The sequence below is a fragment of the Lampris incognitus genome, chromosome 12 (genome assembly GCF_029633865.1).
Source record: "Lampris incognitus isolate fLamInc1 chromosome 12, fLamInc1.hap2, whole genome shotgun sequence".
Classification (NCBI taxonomy): domain Eukaryota; kingdom Metazoa; phylum Chordata; class Actinopteri; order Lampriformes; family Lampridae; genus Lampris; species Lampris incognitus.
The window spans coordinates 51,483,976-51,502,367 of NC_079222.1; the positions used below are offsets into that span (position 1 = coordinate 51,483,976).

Consider the following 18,392-nt stretch of genomic DNA (forward strand, 5'->3'; position numbering starts at 1 on the left):
TCTATGTGTCTCGTCGGTGACGGCTCGCTTGCGTCCGGACCTATTGACGGTCCTTTAAGGAGCGTGAAGCAGTAGCGGTCGTCACTTCCTGTCAGAGCGCCATACCAGGAAGTGACGTCAGGGCCGAGGTCCCGTCATGGATAGAACTACTTAAATAGTAGGTAAGTAACTAAAGCCCCGGACAGTGGACATATAACACGGGGGAGAAGGCGTGGGGTTCGGGGTTAAGGCAAGGTAAGTGGAATTCATTGTAAAACCTGCTTGTTGAAATTTTCCCAGTTTAAAACCTACATTTATTCTTGACCTGAAATACAAATAGGTAAGTTTTTGGTCTACGCTACCCAGTCCAACACGTGTGAAACTAGTCCCCCCTGCTAACCTCCGCGGCGTCATGTAACCCGGACCGGTCGTTGTCGGGTTAGCTTCACATCGTAGAGGGGGGGAGGGGGAGGGGGGGACACGCTGCCCGTGTCCCACAGCTCTGTTCCACTCAGCAGCCTCCGCGGCTGTGACGGGACCCCAAATTAACTTGGTTGAGTTTCTGTTCTTGTGCTTATGCATGCTCAATAATCCAGGCAAGAAACAGCTCCCAGAGTTGGATCCGGACACCAGGGCACAGCGTTTGTCGAGAGAAGCGCTTCTCTCTGTGAAACTCTCTGTCTCTGCACATGCCGAGTCCCCATGACCGGACTCAACTGCTGAGATTCCTCCAGTCTAAGCAGCGCTTCTCCACCGCAGGGCGTAGGGACCGTCATAAAAGTGCTATTAACGTGTATTCAACTTGCAATAACTTTTAACTTTTAAATTATTCTGTGGTTAATGACTGTCCCTCTACCTTTCAGAGTCATTGGATTGCCACTAGCCTATGTTTGATATATGACATAATGGCCATTATATATTGACATTGGCTTTTCTAATAGCTGTCAGTTTTCAACATATCAACTTCAAACCACCTCTTTACTATTTCACTTCTAGTTTGTGAGCTTTACTGGCTGTTAAAAAAAATCTAAACCAGAAATCAGTTCAATAATCCCCAATTTATGACTATTACTTGTGTTTTTTTTCAATAGTCTTATCAATTCAAAAGATCTACTAGAACGTCAACTAGAACTAGAACCAGAACGTCAACTCTACTGGGAAACACAATTACAACTGTAAGAAACTTGTGGACATTGGAAACATGATCACATGCAATACCAGCTTATTTGGGTGATCTTGCCACGCGACCTAGGCCCCATCGCTACAGGACAGCCTCCTGTGGCTACCCCCTTGAGAAAGCGCTGGAGGCGGTGCAAGAGGACCCAGAAGCGCGGCGTGCGCGGAGGCATCCATGCTAAGCTAAAGGCTAACCCCTCCAGACCAGGTCTCCCGTCCATTTTACTTGCAAACGTACGCTGTCTGGAAAATAAACTGGACTGCGTACGGCTTGGACGGACATCCCAGCGTAAGAACGGTTGTATTTTTGTCTTCACTGAAACCTGGCTTCAAAGCAACATTCTGGACACAGCCATACAGCTAGATGGGCTAGCATGCTACTGAGCCAACAGAGCATTATCTTTGTCAGGTAAAACCTGTGGTGGTGGCTCGTGTGTTTACATTAACAAGGAATGGTGTGCAAACGCTGTGATGGTCTCCAAACACTGCTCTCCACTCGTGGAGTTCACAATTGTCAAGTGCCGGACATAGTATCTGCCGAGAGAATTCACTATTGTCGTTATTGTGGCCGTGTACTTGCCCCCATGCACCAATGCCTCAGAGTATCCAAAGGAATTGAATCAAGTGCAACTGGACTTGGTATATGTCCGTGAAGACGTTTCGCCTCTCATCCAAGAGGCTTCATGAAGCCTGAATGATTTCTACGCATGATATGAGAAACTGAACAATGTGCCAGTGGTGAAGACTACATCCCTGATGGATGACCAGGTTCTGCAGGTGACCGCAGATGACATGAGAAAGACCCTCTCCAGAGTCAACCCACAGAAAGCTGCGGGTCCAGACGGAATCCCAGGCCAAGCCATCAGGGACTGTGCTGAGCAGCTGGCAGATGTCCTTGCTGACAGATTCAACATCTCGCTATCCCAGGCAGTCACCCCTACATGTTTCAAGTCTACCACCATCATACCAGTGCCAAAGAAGTCCCCTGTGTTCTGCCACAATAACTACCGCCCCATTGCACTGACTCCCATCATCATGAAGTGCTTTGAGAGGCTGGTCATGAAGTCCATCAAGTCCAGCCTCCCCTCCAATCTGGACCCCTTCAGTTTGCATATCATGCCAACCACTCCACAGAAGATGCCATAACCTCTCCATCCAGCCCTCTCTTCATCCAGCCCTGTCCCACCTGGACAGAAAGAAAAGCTATGTGATGAAGTTGTTCATTGACTTCAGCTCAGCTTTTAACACAATCATACCACAACACCTGATCAGAAAGCTGAGCCAGCTGGGCCTTAACACCCCCATCTGCAATTGGGTGCTGCACATCCTCATGGGGAGGCCACAGTCAGTGCAAATTGGCAAGATCACCTCCAGGACCATCACACTGAGCACCGGTGCTCCACATAGTTGTGTGCTCAGTCCACTCTTGATCACCCTGCTGACTCAAAACTGCACAGCATCATCCATCTCCACCTTCATTATAAAGTTTGCTGATGATACTACAGTGGTAGGTTCTCATCAGCCACAACGATGAATCATCATACAGACCTGAGGTGGATCAACTGGCGGCAAGGTGCAAAAACAACCCCTTTCTAAATATAGAGAAAACTAAGGAGGTTATTGGTGACTTTAGAAAGACCAGCGCCCACCATACCCCTCTGACCATCAATGGTATGGACGTGGAGAGAGTCAGTAGTTCCTGGGGGTTCACATCACAGAGGACCTCTCCTAGTCCTCACATGTGACTGTGCGCTCCAGTCTGCTGTAGACAATGGCACTGGAGCTACCATGGGTGATTGAGACGACGTAGGTAATTGTTGAGAAATCCAGCAATTAGTAAAGTTATGAGTGGTGGCCCATTCTTTCATCATAGTTATAGCTAGATTTTCCCTATAGGTATCAAGGCATCTTACATGCATTAGAGGGGTTTCAACAGTCTGAGTTGCTCCTGTGGGTTTAGCAATATCTTTACATATTTGTGATTGATGCCCTGGTCGCCAATCTGCATCTATACGGCATGTGGATTTTCCATCTTTTTGGCACCAGACTGCGGACTGTTTCAAACCCTCAGCTGTAGGTTGGTCTGTGACCAACACTTTACAGTATCTTGTTCCACATGTTCACCTGAAAGTGATTACTGTTTATCCATGACCAATGAACTTTGTCTGGCTGACCAGGGTGAACTGCAGGGTTAATGGTCAGTAAACAGCTATCTCTTTCACATGTATCTCCCCTGCACAAATAAAGACATTAATCTCCTGTCATCCGCACATCTGGCAATTTGGCTGTGGTGAGGGTGAAAGGTGGTGGATGAGAATGCAACAGCTGTTACAACATTGTTATCTTATAGAGAATCAAAAACCAATACAACAGGACCGACAATCACAATAGTTAGCCTGTGAGGATTTCAAAAGGTGACACAGGACGAGTCTATGGCTAGTGATATGGCTTCTGGTTTCAGTGAGTAGACTGGAGAAACACCCCTCCACTAAAAGTTCTACTCTTGTTGTTGCTTTGTTAGCTGACAATGGCACCTGCTTTAATAGCCCCGCAACCGTTTTCTTGTTTTTCTCATCATGATTTAAAACTTCACCAACCATATCAGTTGCACACATTTTAATCAACTCAGCATCAGTGAATGGCTTCTTAGCTTTAGCAAGGTGCCATGAAACATGTAGTGATGCAGCTGTTGCACTCTTGTGCCGATGTTAATTTACAGATAGTAGAAACGAAGTGCTTGTATGATGTTATCATATTTGCTATTTTTGTTTGTGGTGATCTGATTCTGTAGGGTAGTTGGCATTAAAGCTGGCAGCATACATAGTGTTGAAGTGCCGCTTGAGATTATCTGCTGTGCAGACAGCTACGGTCTGCATGCACATCAAGCATGTCGATTTGGCATTGGCGTGGTCCAGTAAGATAAATCAAAACTGATCAGTCCAGTCAGATTTGAACTGATGGTTTTCCTGGTCGACTGTCTGCTTTTTTGTGAGGGCCACGTTCTTGGTTTAGGACAGTTATTGATTATCTGTGACTTAGCTGGTGAGTGGCTCTGTCTAGTCCAGGACCCTAGAGAGTGTGGAGTACGTCTTATTTTATACTCGTTCTGTGGCATAGGTCAAGCGCACAGTGTGCGGTGAGGTCAAAATCAAGTAGAGCAGCAGCACTTTATTTCATATGTTGCGCACTTTATTTCACATCATGACAGGTGCGTCAGTGCCAATGGCTCGGCGTGGGCATTTGTCTCTCGTGGGCCAGGTCCGGCCTGCAGGCTGCTTATTGGGGTTAAGGTTCTTACAACTTTCACAGCTTTTAGTTTGTGAATAAAGCCCTTCTCATCTTGACATCCCTCAGGACAGTGGTCAGTTCTATTGCCTTAATTGCGATGATTTCCTGTTTATATTGTCAATAGCTTTTTCAATTCAAAAGATCAAAATATCAAGTCAAGTCAATTTTATTTGTATAGCCCAATATCACAAACTACAAATTTGCCTCATGGGACATTACAGCAACACAACACCCTGTCCTTAGACCCTCACATCGTATAAGGAACAAGACACAGGCCTGTAATTGGTAAAGTGATGTCTATCCCCAGCTTTATATAGTGGGCTAACTTCAGCAATTTTCACCTTACATGGAAATGTACCCATTTTGAAAGACAAGTTGCAGATGTAAGTCAGTGGGTTTACAATACCATCAATGACTTTCTTAACTAAAGTCATATGAGTTCCATTCCAGTCAGTCGACATTTTGTTCTTACTCTTGTTAACAATATCAATGATTTCCTTTCCTTCTACAGCTCTCAGAAAGATTGAGCTTTGATTTCTATCTCCATAATCCTCAATAGCCTCCACCTCTTTTGGCCGTGGGTCATCTATTTCTTCTGCCAGTTTTGGTCTCACATTTGCAAAAAAATTGTTAAACCCAGTTACCACATCATTCATATTGTTTATAGTTTTATCGCTGTCCAGGAAATACTGGGGGTAACTTGTGTTTGTTGATCCATTTCTAATAATGCTATTTAATACTCTCCATGTGCCCTTGATATTGTTTTTGTTTTCCTCTAATATTTTGTTATAATATTCTTTCTTGCACATTGTCATAATATTAATTAACTCATTCTTTATATCTTTTGTATCTATTTTCTGCCTCTACTTTATGAACTGTCTATAAAGAGCATTCTTTTTTTTTTACAGGCATTTGGCTGTCCCTTTGTAATCCACGGTCTGTCCTCGTAGGTTTGTTTCCTACTGTGTTGTTTTATTGGGCAGTTTTTGTCATGTAGTGTTATAAATACACTGACAAATGTATTACACAGGCTTTGTCAATGTCATTTTCCTCGTATACTTTTTTCCAGTTTTGTTCTTATAATTAATTTCTAACTGCACCCATGGCTTCCTCCGTTCTCACTCTCCTGTATTTAATCATATTGTCTTCCTTAGCCTTCACAGCCATAGATAACAAAAAACGGGCAATGGTCACTTATATCATTCGTTAACAGCCTACTCACTATGTTGTTGTCCATGTTATTTAAGAATATGTTGTCTAATAGAGTGGCACAGTGAGATGTTATTCTGCTTGGATTTGAGATCGTTGGATAAAAATTCACGTTATACATTGCATTGATATACTCGTCAGTCAATTTGTGCTTGTTGGGAGTCAGCAAATCTGCATTAAAATCCTCACAAATAAACATAACCTTCTGATCAAACCGAGCAAACGTTTCTTCCATCCTTCCCTTAAATATTTCAATGCTGGATCTAGGTGCTCTGTACACAACTAACAATACATGTTTCCTTTTTCCATGTAAATTTCAATGGTAATGCATTCCATTACATCATCAATAGTTGTAGACATGTCTTCTACTACCTTATAACTGAGGTTTCTGTCTACATAGAGAACCACGCCGCCCGCTTTCTTGTCCTTCCTGTTCATGTAATTTAAGTCATATTCATCCATCTTAAATCCACCCCTTTCTCATTGTTGAGCCAAGTCTCAGGTATCACTATGATATTGAACGGTTTCTTGAATAGATTTAAATATTCTTTTATGTTTTAAAAGTTTGCACATAGACTTCTACTGTTAAAGCAGATTGACAAACCATTCTCTGAATTCATATTTTTGTTAAATAGTTCTTTAGTGTGAGAACAATTATTGTTTAGATTATGGAAGAAGTTAATGTCAGGGTTGATGTCTTGTTCAAGGTGTTTAAGTGTCCAATAGTCCAATACAGTACAGAGTCAAACATGTTGATTACTTTGCTTACTTGTAGTTACTGGTACTTGTCCAGTTCTACGATCTCTCTGATGCAGAGCACATTTGCTTCCTCTGGTCTTCCGTTAAGCTTGATGAAAACAAATGAAAAAAGTTTGTTGTCCACGTCGATTGAATGTTTTTCTGCTTCCTTAGCAAGCAAACTTTGCTGGCAATGTTCGCGTTTTTCTTGGTCAGTGCTCAGTCACGTAGACATTGGTTCCCTTCAGCTTCCTTCCTTGTTTTAGCGATGCAGTTTTGTTCTTCTGTTCGTAAATCGGATTATCATGCTGGTTTGTCCTTACCTTTTCTTGGGAGAGGGTGACACTGTAGTAAAGTTGGGAGACAACCACAGGAACTGCCGCAGCCGGGACGCGAACCCATATCTCCCGCACCGCGGGAGACATTGCTAACCGCTCGACTAAAGGGTCCGACCCGTCAGCCAAGGGCTAACGTGTCCACTTATCCATGCATGTTACGCTTCGATACAGTTGTCCACAGAGATGCCTTGTTTAGCAAACAAATCAGTTACCTGTTGCTCCAGAGGATCCAGCTCGGTTTCGGTGCGCACCGCCCCGTTCGGAGCCACCACCCTGGTGTATGACCTAGTCTCCAATCCGCTGATTATTAGGTTGTTCATGCGAGTATATTTCTCTAGGCCTTCCAGACTGTACTCCAACTGGGCGACCGTCTTTTCTTTCTCGTCATTCTGTTTCTCAGCTCTTCGTCACTCGTTAGTTCTGTAATCTGTTTCTGCATCATCAGCCTCGTGACGTCCGCTGACAGAAAGTTGAGTGAATTCTTCATCTCCGTGATTTCCTCTTCTGTAGCTGAACACTTCTTTAGTTTCACCATTTCTCTTGTTTGTGCAGTTTTTTGTAATTTTGTTTAAGAAAAGAAAAAAAGCCAGGCTATGTCTCGCCGTGACTCAGGAGCAGAGTGGGGCACACCCTTGTAGTAAATCGCTGAAAACACTTGCTGATATCCGATGCTTAACCGATGTCTGTGTAAAAGTAGTATTTCCTGATAAGTAAAAGATGATAGATTGTCTGAAGCTGTTAGAACAGGGCAATGCTATTGACAGAAATGTTGTACCACAGATACATTTTGTACCACCCTACTACAGACTAGTCTGTATGGTTTACCTATGATACATAAACAGGATGTGCCATTACGGCCTATTGTTTGTATGATTAACTCAGTGGCCTATGACATCTCTAAGTTTCTGGCATCTGTTCTTAACCTGTTGGCAGGCAGTAATGAACATCACATGCAGAACACTATGGATGTTGTGGATAAGGTGAGGGACATCATTATGGAGAGGGATGAAACAACGGTCTCTTATGATGTTAAGTCTCTCTTCACGTATTCCTGTTGATGCAGCAGTGGAGGTAGTCCGTATGAAATTACAAAACGACCCCAGCCTTAGCAATAGGACCACCCTTAACACTGACCAAGTGTGTCTGCTCCTGAAGCTGTATCTTCAGCCCATGTACTTCACATACAGGGGGCAGAAGTTGGTCCACCCCAAGGATCACGTCCCCTGCCACAAACAGAGCAGTATAGTGCACGGTGTTAAGTGCCAGGAGGACTGCCGTGACTTGTACATCGGGGAAACTAAACAGATGCTGGCCAAGAGGATGACACAACACAGGAGGTGTCAGTTATGCTGGGGACACTGGGGACATGTCCCCACCACTTTTTGGCATGGCCCATTTTGTCCCCCACCACTTTTTTTTTTTGCAAGCCTGTGGTTAGTCGAACTTAGTATTTGGAAAAAAATAAATACTTTTGTGTAAATCTTGTCACTAAAATAACTATGGACACAAAAGGACGCCGTGCTACATGGGGCATTTTCAGAGGACCATTTAAAGGTAAGGCAGGTTTATTAATAAACGTTGCTGCTGTTAGCTAAGTTCGGTGTGTATTCGCTCAACTGTTGGTGTTTATTTCAATGCTAGCTATTAGCCGCTAAACTCTACAGGCTACTGGAAGTAGCTGGTGGTAGATAGCTAACGTTAGCTAAACTGGGTGTGTGTTACAGGTAACCATTAGAGAACTATAGCGCCATCTAGTGTACAGTCACAGACCGTTGCGTATAGCAAGGCTAGATAGATGATGTTCATATTGGAACACAGGGACAGGAAAAACAACACTAGTAATGTTGGTACTCGGTCCTTGGCTTGTATTCGCCTCTGGGAAAGGGACTGTGGTTGCACTTGGCTATTAGTGTCGAATGTCCTCGTGTTTGGGGGCTGGCGGTGGATGAGTGCTACCCAGTGGCAAGGTTGTTCATGTTGGCACTGATGTCAGCGTTGCTTGTTTTTCGTGTGCTGCAGTTGTGGCTTGGGATAGCGAGGCCCAGAGGTCCAAGGTCCCAGGGTTTGGGAAACATGCTGGTGTGCTTGACAGACTTAAACATGTCTGATTTCATAAACTTTTTATTCTTTTACATCAGTGCAAAACACTAGAATGAATGACGCAGCACAATGTAGCCACTATGTCATCCATTTAGGCTACGTAGGTTGACGTGACAGCATCGTAACACGTAGAAGGTGTAGCTTTAAGGCCAGGTACATCCCTCGAGCGACACGATGTGGCCGGCCCACTGGAAAAGGGTGGGAAGATGTCGAACCTGTCATAGTCCCCAGCACTTTCCAGAACTCACTGGTGCTCATGGTAAAAGACCCCAGCACTTTTCAAAACAAACTTACACTCTTTCAAGGATGAGGATGTGCATATCCTTGATAGGGAGGAACGCTAGTTTGAACGGGGAGTCAAAGAGGCCATCTCTGTTAAGAGGGAACAGCCGTCTCTGTTAAGAGGGAACAGCCGTCTCTGTTAAGAGGGAACAGCCGTCTCTGTTAAGAGGGAACAGCCGTCTCTGTTAAGAGGGAACAGCCGTCTCTGAACCGAGCGGGACATCTGAGAGTACATCTGTCACCATCTTACAATGCTGCTTTGCAAACACTCCCAAATCCGCTGTGAACAGCACCCGTGGCCTTCGAAACTCTAGTTAATGGTCAAACCCATGTTTGCATATGAAACTGGTCATTGGTTTCATTCGTTATTGTATCGTTATTGCATGGTATTTTACTGTATTTTTTATACGGGTGGGGATACCTGCTGTCAGTTTAGACTGACGGTGTCACTTAGACGAGTGATTAAACGTATTTGTCAATAAACGTTGTGTCCATATGAACTGATTCAACCTTCTTTGATAATTATTGTCATTTTTACATCAGTGCCATATTTTTGTCTGTGCTACAAAAATTTAAACGTTTAGCACCAGTGCTACTAGCTAAAAAAAATGTGTTTGTGCAGCCCTGCTATCGCTGTACTCTCCATAATTAATAATAATAATAAATCAATCTTATATAGCACTTTTCTAGTACTAAAAGTCGCTTTACAATAAATGGAGTGAAACAAGACGACAGATGAACATAACACAGACATACAGGGGTGGATGGGAAGGGGGGGCAGACATACAGGGGTGGATGAGAAGGGGGGGCAGACATACAGGGGTGGATGGGAAGGGGGGGGCAGACATACAGGGGTGGATGGGAAGGGGCGCTACGAGAGGGAGAAGCGGCAGCCACACACGACGCCAGCAGTATCTCCCATTCGGACAGATATAAAGGGAAAGAAAAACAAACGTCATAAATCACATAAAACACAGATGCAGGTCGAGCGCTCAGTCCCCAGCCTGCCCCAGACCAGGGGTGGACGAGAGGACCGGGGGGGCACGAGAAGGCAGTGGAGAAGAGGTGTGTCTTGAGACGGGATTGGAAGAGCAGGAGGGATTCTGAGTCTCTAATGATTTGGGGAAGTGAGTTCCAGAGCCTGGGAGCTGCTCTGGTGAAGGCTCGGTCACCAAAGCTGCGGAGGTTGGACCTGGGGGTAGAGAGAAGGGAGGCTGAGGTGGATCTGAGGGACCGAGAGGGTTGGTAGGGGGAGAGGAGATCGGAGAGGTATGGGGGAACCAGTTTGTGAACAGCTTTATAAGTAAGAACCAGGAGTTTGTAACTGATCCGGTGGGAGATGGGTAGCCAGTGGAGGTCTTTTAGGACTGGGGTGATGTGGTGCCAAGATTTGGTGAAAGTTAAAAGTCGGGCGGATGTGTTCGGGACCAATTGGAGTTTCTTGATAGGGCTAGCACTGATGCCATAGAGCTGCAGTAATCAAGGCGGGAGGAGATGAAGGCATGGATCAGTATCTCAGCAGCAGGGCGTGTGAGAGAGGATCTTATTTTTGCAATGTTGCGAAAGTGGTAGAAGGAGGATTTGACCATTTGGCGGATATGTGGCTCAAGCGAGAGGGTGGGATCAAGGATCACACCAAGGTTGCTAACTATACCCAATAACTTTACTACTAACTTTACCCAATAACTTCTTGCAATGTCTTCAAATTAACATTGCAACACATGTATATTGACTCTATTTTTAGGTCATTATGGCTTTTTAATTGATAACTACTATCTAACTATACCACTAAGTACATACAATTATTCTGAAATTTACTGCTAAAAGATGTGCGGTAAAATGAAACACTTTTTAGAAAGAAATGTTTTACAGGGCGCATCCGGGTAGTATAGCAGTCTGTTCCGTTGCCTACCAACACGGGGATCGGCGGTTTGAATCCCCGTGTTACCTCCGGCTTGGTCGGGCGTCCCTACAGACATACACTATATGTACACAAGTACTGGGACACACCTCTTAATCATTGAATTCAGGTGTTTCATTCAGACCCATTCCCACAGGTGTATACAACCAAGCAGCTAGCCATGCAGTCTGCATTTACAAACATTTGTGAGAGAATGGGTCGCTCTGAAGAGCTCAGTGAATTCAAGCGTGGTACTGTCATAGGATGCCACCTTTGCAATAAGTCAGTTTGTGAAATTTCTTCCCTGCTAGATATTCCATGGTCAACTGTAAGTGGTATTATTGAAAAGTGGAAGCGTTTAGGAACAACAGCAACTCAGCCACGAAGTGGCAGACCACGTAAAGTCACACAGCGGCATCAACGAGTGCTGAGGCGCATAGTGTGTAAAAGTCGCCACCGCTCTGTTGACTCAATAACTGCAGAGTTCCAAACTTCCTCTGGCATTAACATCAGCACAAAAACTGCACCAGGAGCTTCATGGAATGGGTTTCCATGGCCAAGCAACTGCATGCAAGCCTTACATCACCGAGCACAATGCCAAGTGTCAGATGGAATGGTATACAGCACACTGTGGATTGACGAATCACGCTTCTCTGTCAGGCAGTCTGATGGACGAGTCTGGGTTTGGCGGATGCCAGGAGAACGTTACCTGCCTGATTGCATTGTGCCAACTGTACAGTTTGGTGGAGGAGGGATAATGGTATGGGTTTGTTTTTCAGGGGTTGGGCTTGGCCCCTTGGTTCCAGTGAAGGGAAATCTTAATGCTTCAGCATACCAAGACACTTTGGACAATTCTATGCTTCCAACTTCGTGGGAACAGTGTGGGGAGGGCCCTTTTCTGTTCCAGCATGACTGTGCCCCAGTGCAAAAAGCAAGGTCCATTAAGACATGGTTGGGTGAGTTTGGTGTGGAACAACTTGACTGGCCCACACAGAGCCCTGACCTCAACCCCATCGAACACCTTTGGGATGAACTAGAATTGAGATTGCGAGCCAGGTCTTCTCGTCCAACATCAGTGCCTGACCTCACAAATGCTCTTCTGGATGAATGGGCAAACATTCCCACAGACACACTCCAAAATCTTGTGGAAAGACTTCCCAGAGGAGTGGAAGCTGTTATAGCTGCAAAGGGGGGCCAACTCCATATTAACGCATATGGATTTAAAATGGGGTGTCATAAAAGCTCCTGTAGGTGTAATGGCAGTGTCTGCGGGTGTGAACCGGATCTGGGTATGTGTCCTGGTCGCTGCACTAGCACCTCCTCTGGTCGGTCAGGGCACCTGTTCAGGGGGCGGAGGGACTAGGGGAAATGGTCCTCCCACGTGCTACAGCTCCATGGTGAAACTCCTCACTGTCAGGTGAAAATAAGCAGCTGGCGACTCCACATGTATCGGAGGACACGTGGTAGTCTGCAGCCCTCCCCGGATAGGTAGGGGGGGGGGTGGAGCAAAGACTGGGATGTCTTGGAAGAGTGGGGTAATTGGCCAGATATAATTGGGGAGAAAAGGGGGGAAATCCCGCCCCCCCAAAAAAGAAAATGTTTTACAAAGATGACTATAAACAAACACATAAACAAAGACAAGGTTATGAAAATGCCTTGTCCAAAAGGAAGGTTTTAAGGCCTTTTTAAAAAGTAATTAAATTCAGTGTAGCCTGCAGGTGCAGGTCAGGAAAAGCATTCCACACGCAAGGTGCAGCTACGCAGAAATCTTGATCCCCCATGGTTTGGAGCCTGGTCCTGGCTCAACAGAGATGCAGGCTGCCCCTTAATTGCAGACTGTGGGTGGAGGTTTTGGGGATGAGCAGTTCTGCAAGTGATGAACAGTTCCGTGACACTGATGAGTCACGAGAGGGGTTTTATATTTGATCCTAGAAACGACATGGAGCCAGTCCAGAGTATAGGATTGGTGTGATGTGTTGGTGTTTTCACACTCTTGTCAGGATCCTGGCAGTGCTGTTTTGGATGTAAAGCATCTTGATACTCCTGCCAGAGATCTTGATTAAGTGTGCATAGCATTAGTCTGGCCTTGAGGAGATTAAGACATGGATGAGTTTCTCTCTGTCCCATAGGTTTAGGGTTGGATGGAGTTTGGAGATGTTCTTGAGATGGTAGAAGGAGGTTTTGCAGTTGTTTGATATGGGAATGGAAGGCTAAGTGTGGGTCAAACTTAATGCTCAGGTTGGAGACTGATGAAGAGAGTGGAATGTTCTAGCTAGAAAAGATAAGGTGGGTTAGGAGAGAAAGCTAGACCTACAATTCAGACATTGCAATGTGCTTATGTTCATGGTTATAGATCACAGGATCTTGTTCAACAATGTGGTTAGTCTTCATTTATTTTTTCTGTGTTTTAGTAGGGGGTCTGTACCAGCCAGGTTTGAAACAATCTAAAACTGTAAATAAAAGGAGTGGTCTTAATCCCACGGGTAAACAAGAATGGTCTGTCCAACCTGGAACCATCCTGACTGTGGTGGGTTCACAAGTCTATGTGCCTTTAACATACTGTCTCGCATGTGTGTAGTCATCTACAGGTGTGATCAACTGTCAGTGTCTCAGAGTATCCAGTGATACTTGTTAAATGATGCTTGCTTGCAAATCAAACTGTGTACCGTAGGTATTCAATTACCAAAATTAGAATGATATGCCGATATTTAAAGGAAGATTTAGAAGAAAAAAACGACAGATGGTACAAAAAGGTTGTTAAAGCATCTGATATTTGTCGGTGCATATCATAATGTGTAGTATAGCAATGGTTAAGTTTTACCCAGCTGAATAATGAAATCTCTTTTCTTTGTATTATGACAGGATGGGTGACACAGTGGATGAAAAGGACAGCTTCTACTCCAATGCAGAGAAGTACTGGCGGGATATTACCCCAACTGTGGATGGTATGCTGGGAGGCTATGGCAGCATCTCAAACATTGACCTCAATGGATCCAAGGCATTCCTGCAGAAATTTATTGGTGTAAGACACACTTTTGGAAGGATTAGCCAGATACTAGAAAAAGTCTATAGTAACTATCTCAGTTTAACAGTTTTGTGAAGAATAACATGAAAGGTCTAAATCAAATCTTCTATGGCTAGCTAATGTCTTCCCACTAAACTCATTTGCCAAACATAGGAAGGTGAAGGGAAAGCTGGCTCAAGCTGTGCCCTGGACTGCGGAGCAGGTATAGGACGCATTACCAAACGATTGTTATTGCCACTCTTCCGCACTGTGGACCTGGTTGATGTGACCCAGGAATTTCTGGACAAAGCCAAAACCTTCCTAGCTGAAGACGGCAAACGTGTAGCCAAGTATTTTTGCTGTGGCTTGCAGGACTTTGTGCCAGAGGAAGGACGCTATGATGTCATCTGGATTCAATGGGTAATTGGTGAGTATGGCTCATAGTCTGCCCAGTCACCACAATGCACTGGCCTACTTTTTTGTTAAAGCCCTGTATCATCAGTTCATGATACTGCTTGTAACCAATCAGTGCTTGGTGATGATCAAAAAATTAGACTATGACACTGGCCAGTAGTAGCTTGATGCATATGCTTACCATCTTTCTTTTAGGCCACCTGACAGATGAGCACCTGGTGGAATTCCTTCGACGTTGCCAAAGTGGTCTACGGCCCAATGGTCTAATTGTTGTCAAAGACAATGTGTCATTTGAGGGTGTGGTGCCAGATGTCGTGGACAGCAGTGTGTGCAGAGACATGGCCATATTGCGCAACCTGGTACGTCAGGCAGGCTTGCGAATCATCCATGAAGAGCAACAAATGAATTTCCCAAAGGAGATCTACAATGTCCACACACTGGCCCTCAGATAGATAAAAAGGAAAAAAAAAATGGATGAAGTGAGTGGACGGAATATAGAGTTGGGCTGACCCCCCGGCTCCACTGCCGGCATTGTGTTTCGTTGCTATCAGTGTTGCGTTCATTGCACCACGCTACATGCTCCACAGGGTTAAGTCGAGTGTTTTTCCAATTGATAAATTATTTTCATTGACGACAAGTCTAGGTCTATACCGGAGAGTTTGCATGTTCTCTCCAGTCAGTATGCTGTTTGTGTGTACTCTGCATGAGCTCATGGGGTTATCGCTCAACTAGGCATCTTTCTATGTGGAGTAGAAATGTTCTCCCCAAGCTCACATGGGTTTCCTCCAATATCAAAAAGAACCCCAATAAAAACGTGCAGAGCACTCTCCTGTCCTGGCCCATCTCTCTTCTCCTGTCTCTCTTCTCTCTAATTTCACGATGACAATGAAAACATAGACCTACATTTGTAAACAATCTCAATTTATATATTGTTTAAAAGGAGTAGATGAGAGTTTCTGTGTGAGTTGGACATTGAGAATTGAAACTCAGCATTTTTTCACTAGGATGCAACCATCCAATGCAACGCGATGCTGATGCATTGTGTGGGCAGTCCTTTCACTGATTGCAAGGGATTGAAAAGGCAACAGTCAAAGCAATGCTCATTAAAGTAATAATCTCAAACCTTCTCATATAAAAAATATAACTCGATACAACTATACGTAGTAAAACAATAAAATAAGCCTTTGCTTCTGAAAGACTTTGCATTTTAACAAAACGTTTTGATGTGACACTTTACATGAAATATTTCAAGCTACATATATGAATCATGATAGGAACTAACACGTTTTACTTCAGTCAGCACTCGTTGTCCACAATCACTGCTGGACAAGTTAAGTGGACAAGTTTAGTGAAAACTTGACATCCAGGCTCCTCAGAATTTGTGCTACACAGATCTACTAGACAAGGTTTCCCCCTTTCTCTAGGTCCTTCTAATATACTCGTTCCTTTATCCAGTCCTTGTTTGTCACTCCCAATTAAAATCTTAGCATCTTCAACTCTGCCAACTCCAGCTCCATCTCCTGTCTTTTAAACAGTGCTACCAAACCATACAACATCATAGCTGGTCTCACTACCATCTTGTAAACCTTCCCTTTCACTCTTGCTGGTACCATTCTGTCACAAATCACTCCTGACACCCTTCTCCACCCACTCCACCCTGCCTGCACTCTCTTCTTCACCTCTCCTCTGCACTCTCTGTTACTTTGGACAGTTGACCCCAAGTATTTAAACTCATCCACTTTCACCACATCTCCTTGCATCCTCATTATTCTGCTGTCCTCCCTCTCACTTACACATACACTCACCGGCCACTTTATTAGGCACACCTGTCCAACTGCTCGTTAACGCAAATTTCTAATCAGCCAATCACATGGCAGCAACTCAATGCATTTAGGCATGTAGACATGGTCAAGATGATCTGCTGCAGTTCAAACCGAGCATCAGAATGGGGAAGAAAGGTGATTTAAGTGACTTTGAACGTGGCAGGGTTGTTGGTGCCAGACGGGCTGGTCTGAGTATTTCAGAAACTGCTGATCTACTGGGATTGTCACGCACAACCATCTCTAGGGTTTACAGAGAATGGTCCGAAAAAGAGAGAATATCCAGTGAGCGGCAGTTCTGTGGGCGAAAATGCCTTGTTGATGCCAGAGATCAGAGGAGAATGGCCAGACTGGTTCGAGCTGATAGAAAGGCAACAGTAACTCAAATAACCACTCATTACAACCGAGGTATGCAGAAGAGCCTCTCTGAACGCACAACACGTCGAACCTTGAGGCAGATGGGCTACAGCAGCAGAAGACCACACCGGGTGCCACTCCTGTCAGCTAAGAACAGGAAACTGAGGCTACAATTCGCACAGGCTCACCAAAATTGGACAATAGAAGATTGGAAAAACGTTGCCTGGTCTGATGAGTCTCGATTTCTGCTGCGACATTCGGATGGTAGGGTCAGAATTTGGCGTCAACAACATGAAAGCATGGATCCATCCTGCCTTGTATCAACGGTTCAGGCTGCTGGTGGTGGTGTAATGGTGTGGGGGATATTTTCTTGGCACACTTTGGGCCCCTTAGTACCAATTGAGCATCGTGTCAACGCCACAGCCTACCTGAGTATTGTTGCAGACCATGTCCATCCCTTTATGACCACAGTGTTCCCATCTTCTGATGGCTACTTCCAGCAGGATAACGCGCCATGTCATAAAGCTCGAATCGTCTCAGACTGGTTTCTTGAACATGACAATGAGTTCACTGTACTCAAATGGCCTCCACAGTCACCAGATCTCAATCCAATAGAGCACCTTTGGGATGTGGTGGACCGGGAGATTCACATCATGGATGTGCAGCCAACAAATCTGCAGCAACTGCGTGATGCTATCATGTCAGTATGGACCAAACTCTCTGAGGAATGTTTCCAGTACCTTGTTGAATCTATGCCACGAAGGATTAAGGCAGTTCTGTAGGCAAAAGGGGGTCCAACCCGGTACTAGCAAGGTGTACCTAATAAAGTTGCCAGTGAGTGTATATGTATGCCATTGTGCTCCTACTAACTTTCATTCCTCTTCTCTCCAGTGCATACCTCCACCTCTCCAGCCTCTCCTCTACCTGCTCCCTACTCTCGCTACAGATCACAATGTCATCCGCGAACATTATAGTCCATGGAGACTCCTGCCTGATCTCGTCTGTCAACCGTTGCAAACAAGAAAGGGCTCTGAGCTGAACAGTGATGTAATCCCACCTCCACCCTGAACCCATCAGTCACTCTTACTGCACACCTCACCACTGTCACACTTCCCTCATACATATCCTGCACCACTCCTACATACTTCTCTGCAACTCCCGACTTCCTCATACAATACCACACCACCTCTCTCGGCACCCTGTCGTATGCTTTCTCTAAATCTACAAAAACACAATGTACCTCCTTCTGGCCTTCTCTATACTTCTCCATCTACACTCTCAAAGCATTTGTAGTGTTCTTTCATGGCATGAAACCATACTGCTGCTTTCTAATTGTCACCTCTCCTCTTAACCTAGCTTCTATTACTCTTTCCCATGTCTTCATGCTGTGGCTGATCAACTTTATACCTCTGTAGTCACTACAGTTCTGCACATCGCCCTCATTCTTGAAAGTTGATACCAGTATGCTTCTTCTCCACTCCTCAGGCATCCTCTCACTTTCCAAGATTGTGTTAAACAATCTAGTTAAAAACCCCACTGCCATCTCTCCTAAACATCTCCATGCCTCCACAGGTATGTCATCAGGACCAACTGCCTTTCCACTCTTCATCCTCTTCATAGCTGCCCTCACTTCCTCCTTGCTAATCCATTGCACTTCCTGATTCACTATCCCCACATCATCCAACCCTCTCTCTCTCTCATTTTCTTCATTCATCAGCCCCTCAAAGTATTCCTTCCACCTTCTTAGCACACTCTCCTCGCTTGTCAGCACATTTCCATCTCTATCC

The 18,392-nt window shown here is 44.8% G+C and overlaps 1 protein-coding gene across 2 annotated transcripts; it reads left to right on the forward strand.

The window, feature by feature from the left end:
- The first annotated feature begins 36 nt into the window (after positions 1–36).
- Positions 37–15,261, forward strand: ntmt1 (N-terminal Xaa-Pro-Lys N-methyltransferase 1). 2 transcript variants are annotated; one of them, XM_056291028.1, is made up of 4 exons: positions 37–161; positions 13,873–14,032; positions 14,189–14,441; positions 14,624–15,261. In XM_056291028.1, the coding sequence occupies exons 2-4, from the start codon at positions 13,874–13,876 to the stop codon at positions 14,878–14,880; spliced, it is 669 nt and encodes a 222-aa protein (XP_056147003.1). In that variant the 5' UTR covers positions 37–161; position 13,873; the 3' UTR covers positions 14,881–15,261. The 2 variants fall into 2 exon arrangements, with proteins under 2 accessions (XP_056147003.1, XP_056147001.1); XM_056291026.1 differs by having other exon boundaries at positions 144–234.
- The last annotated feature ends 3,131 nt before the right edge of the window (positions 15,262–18,392 follow it).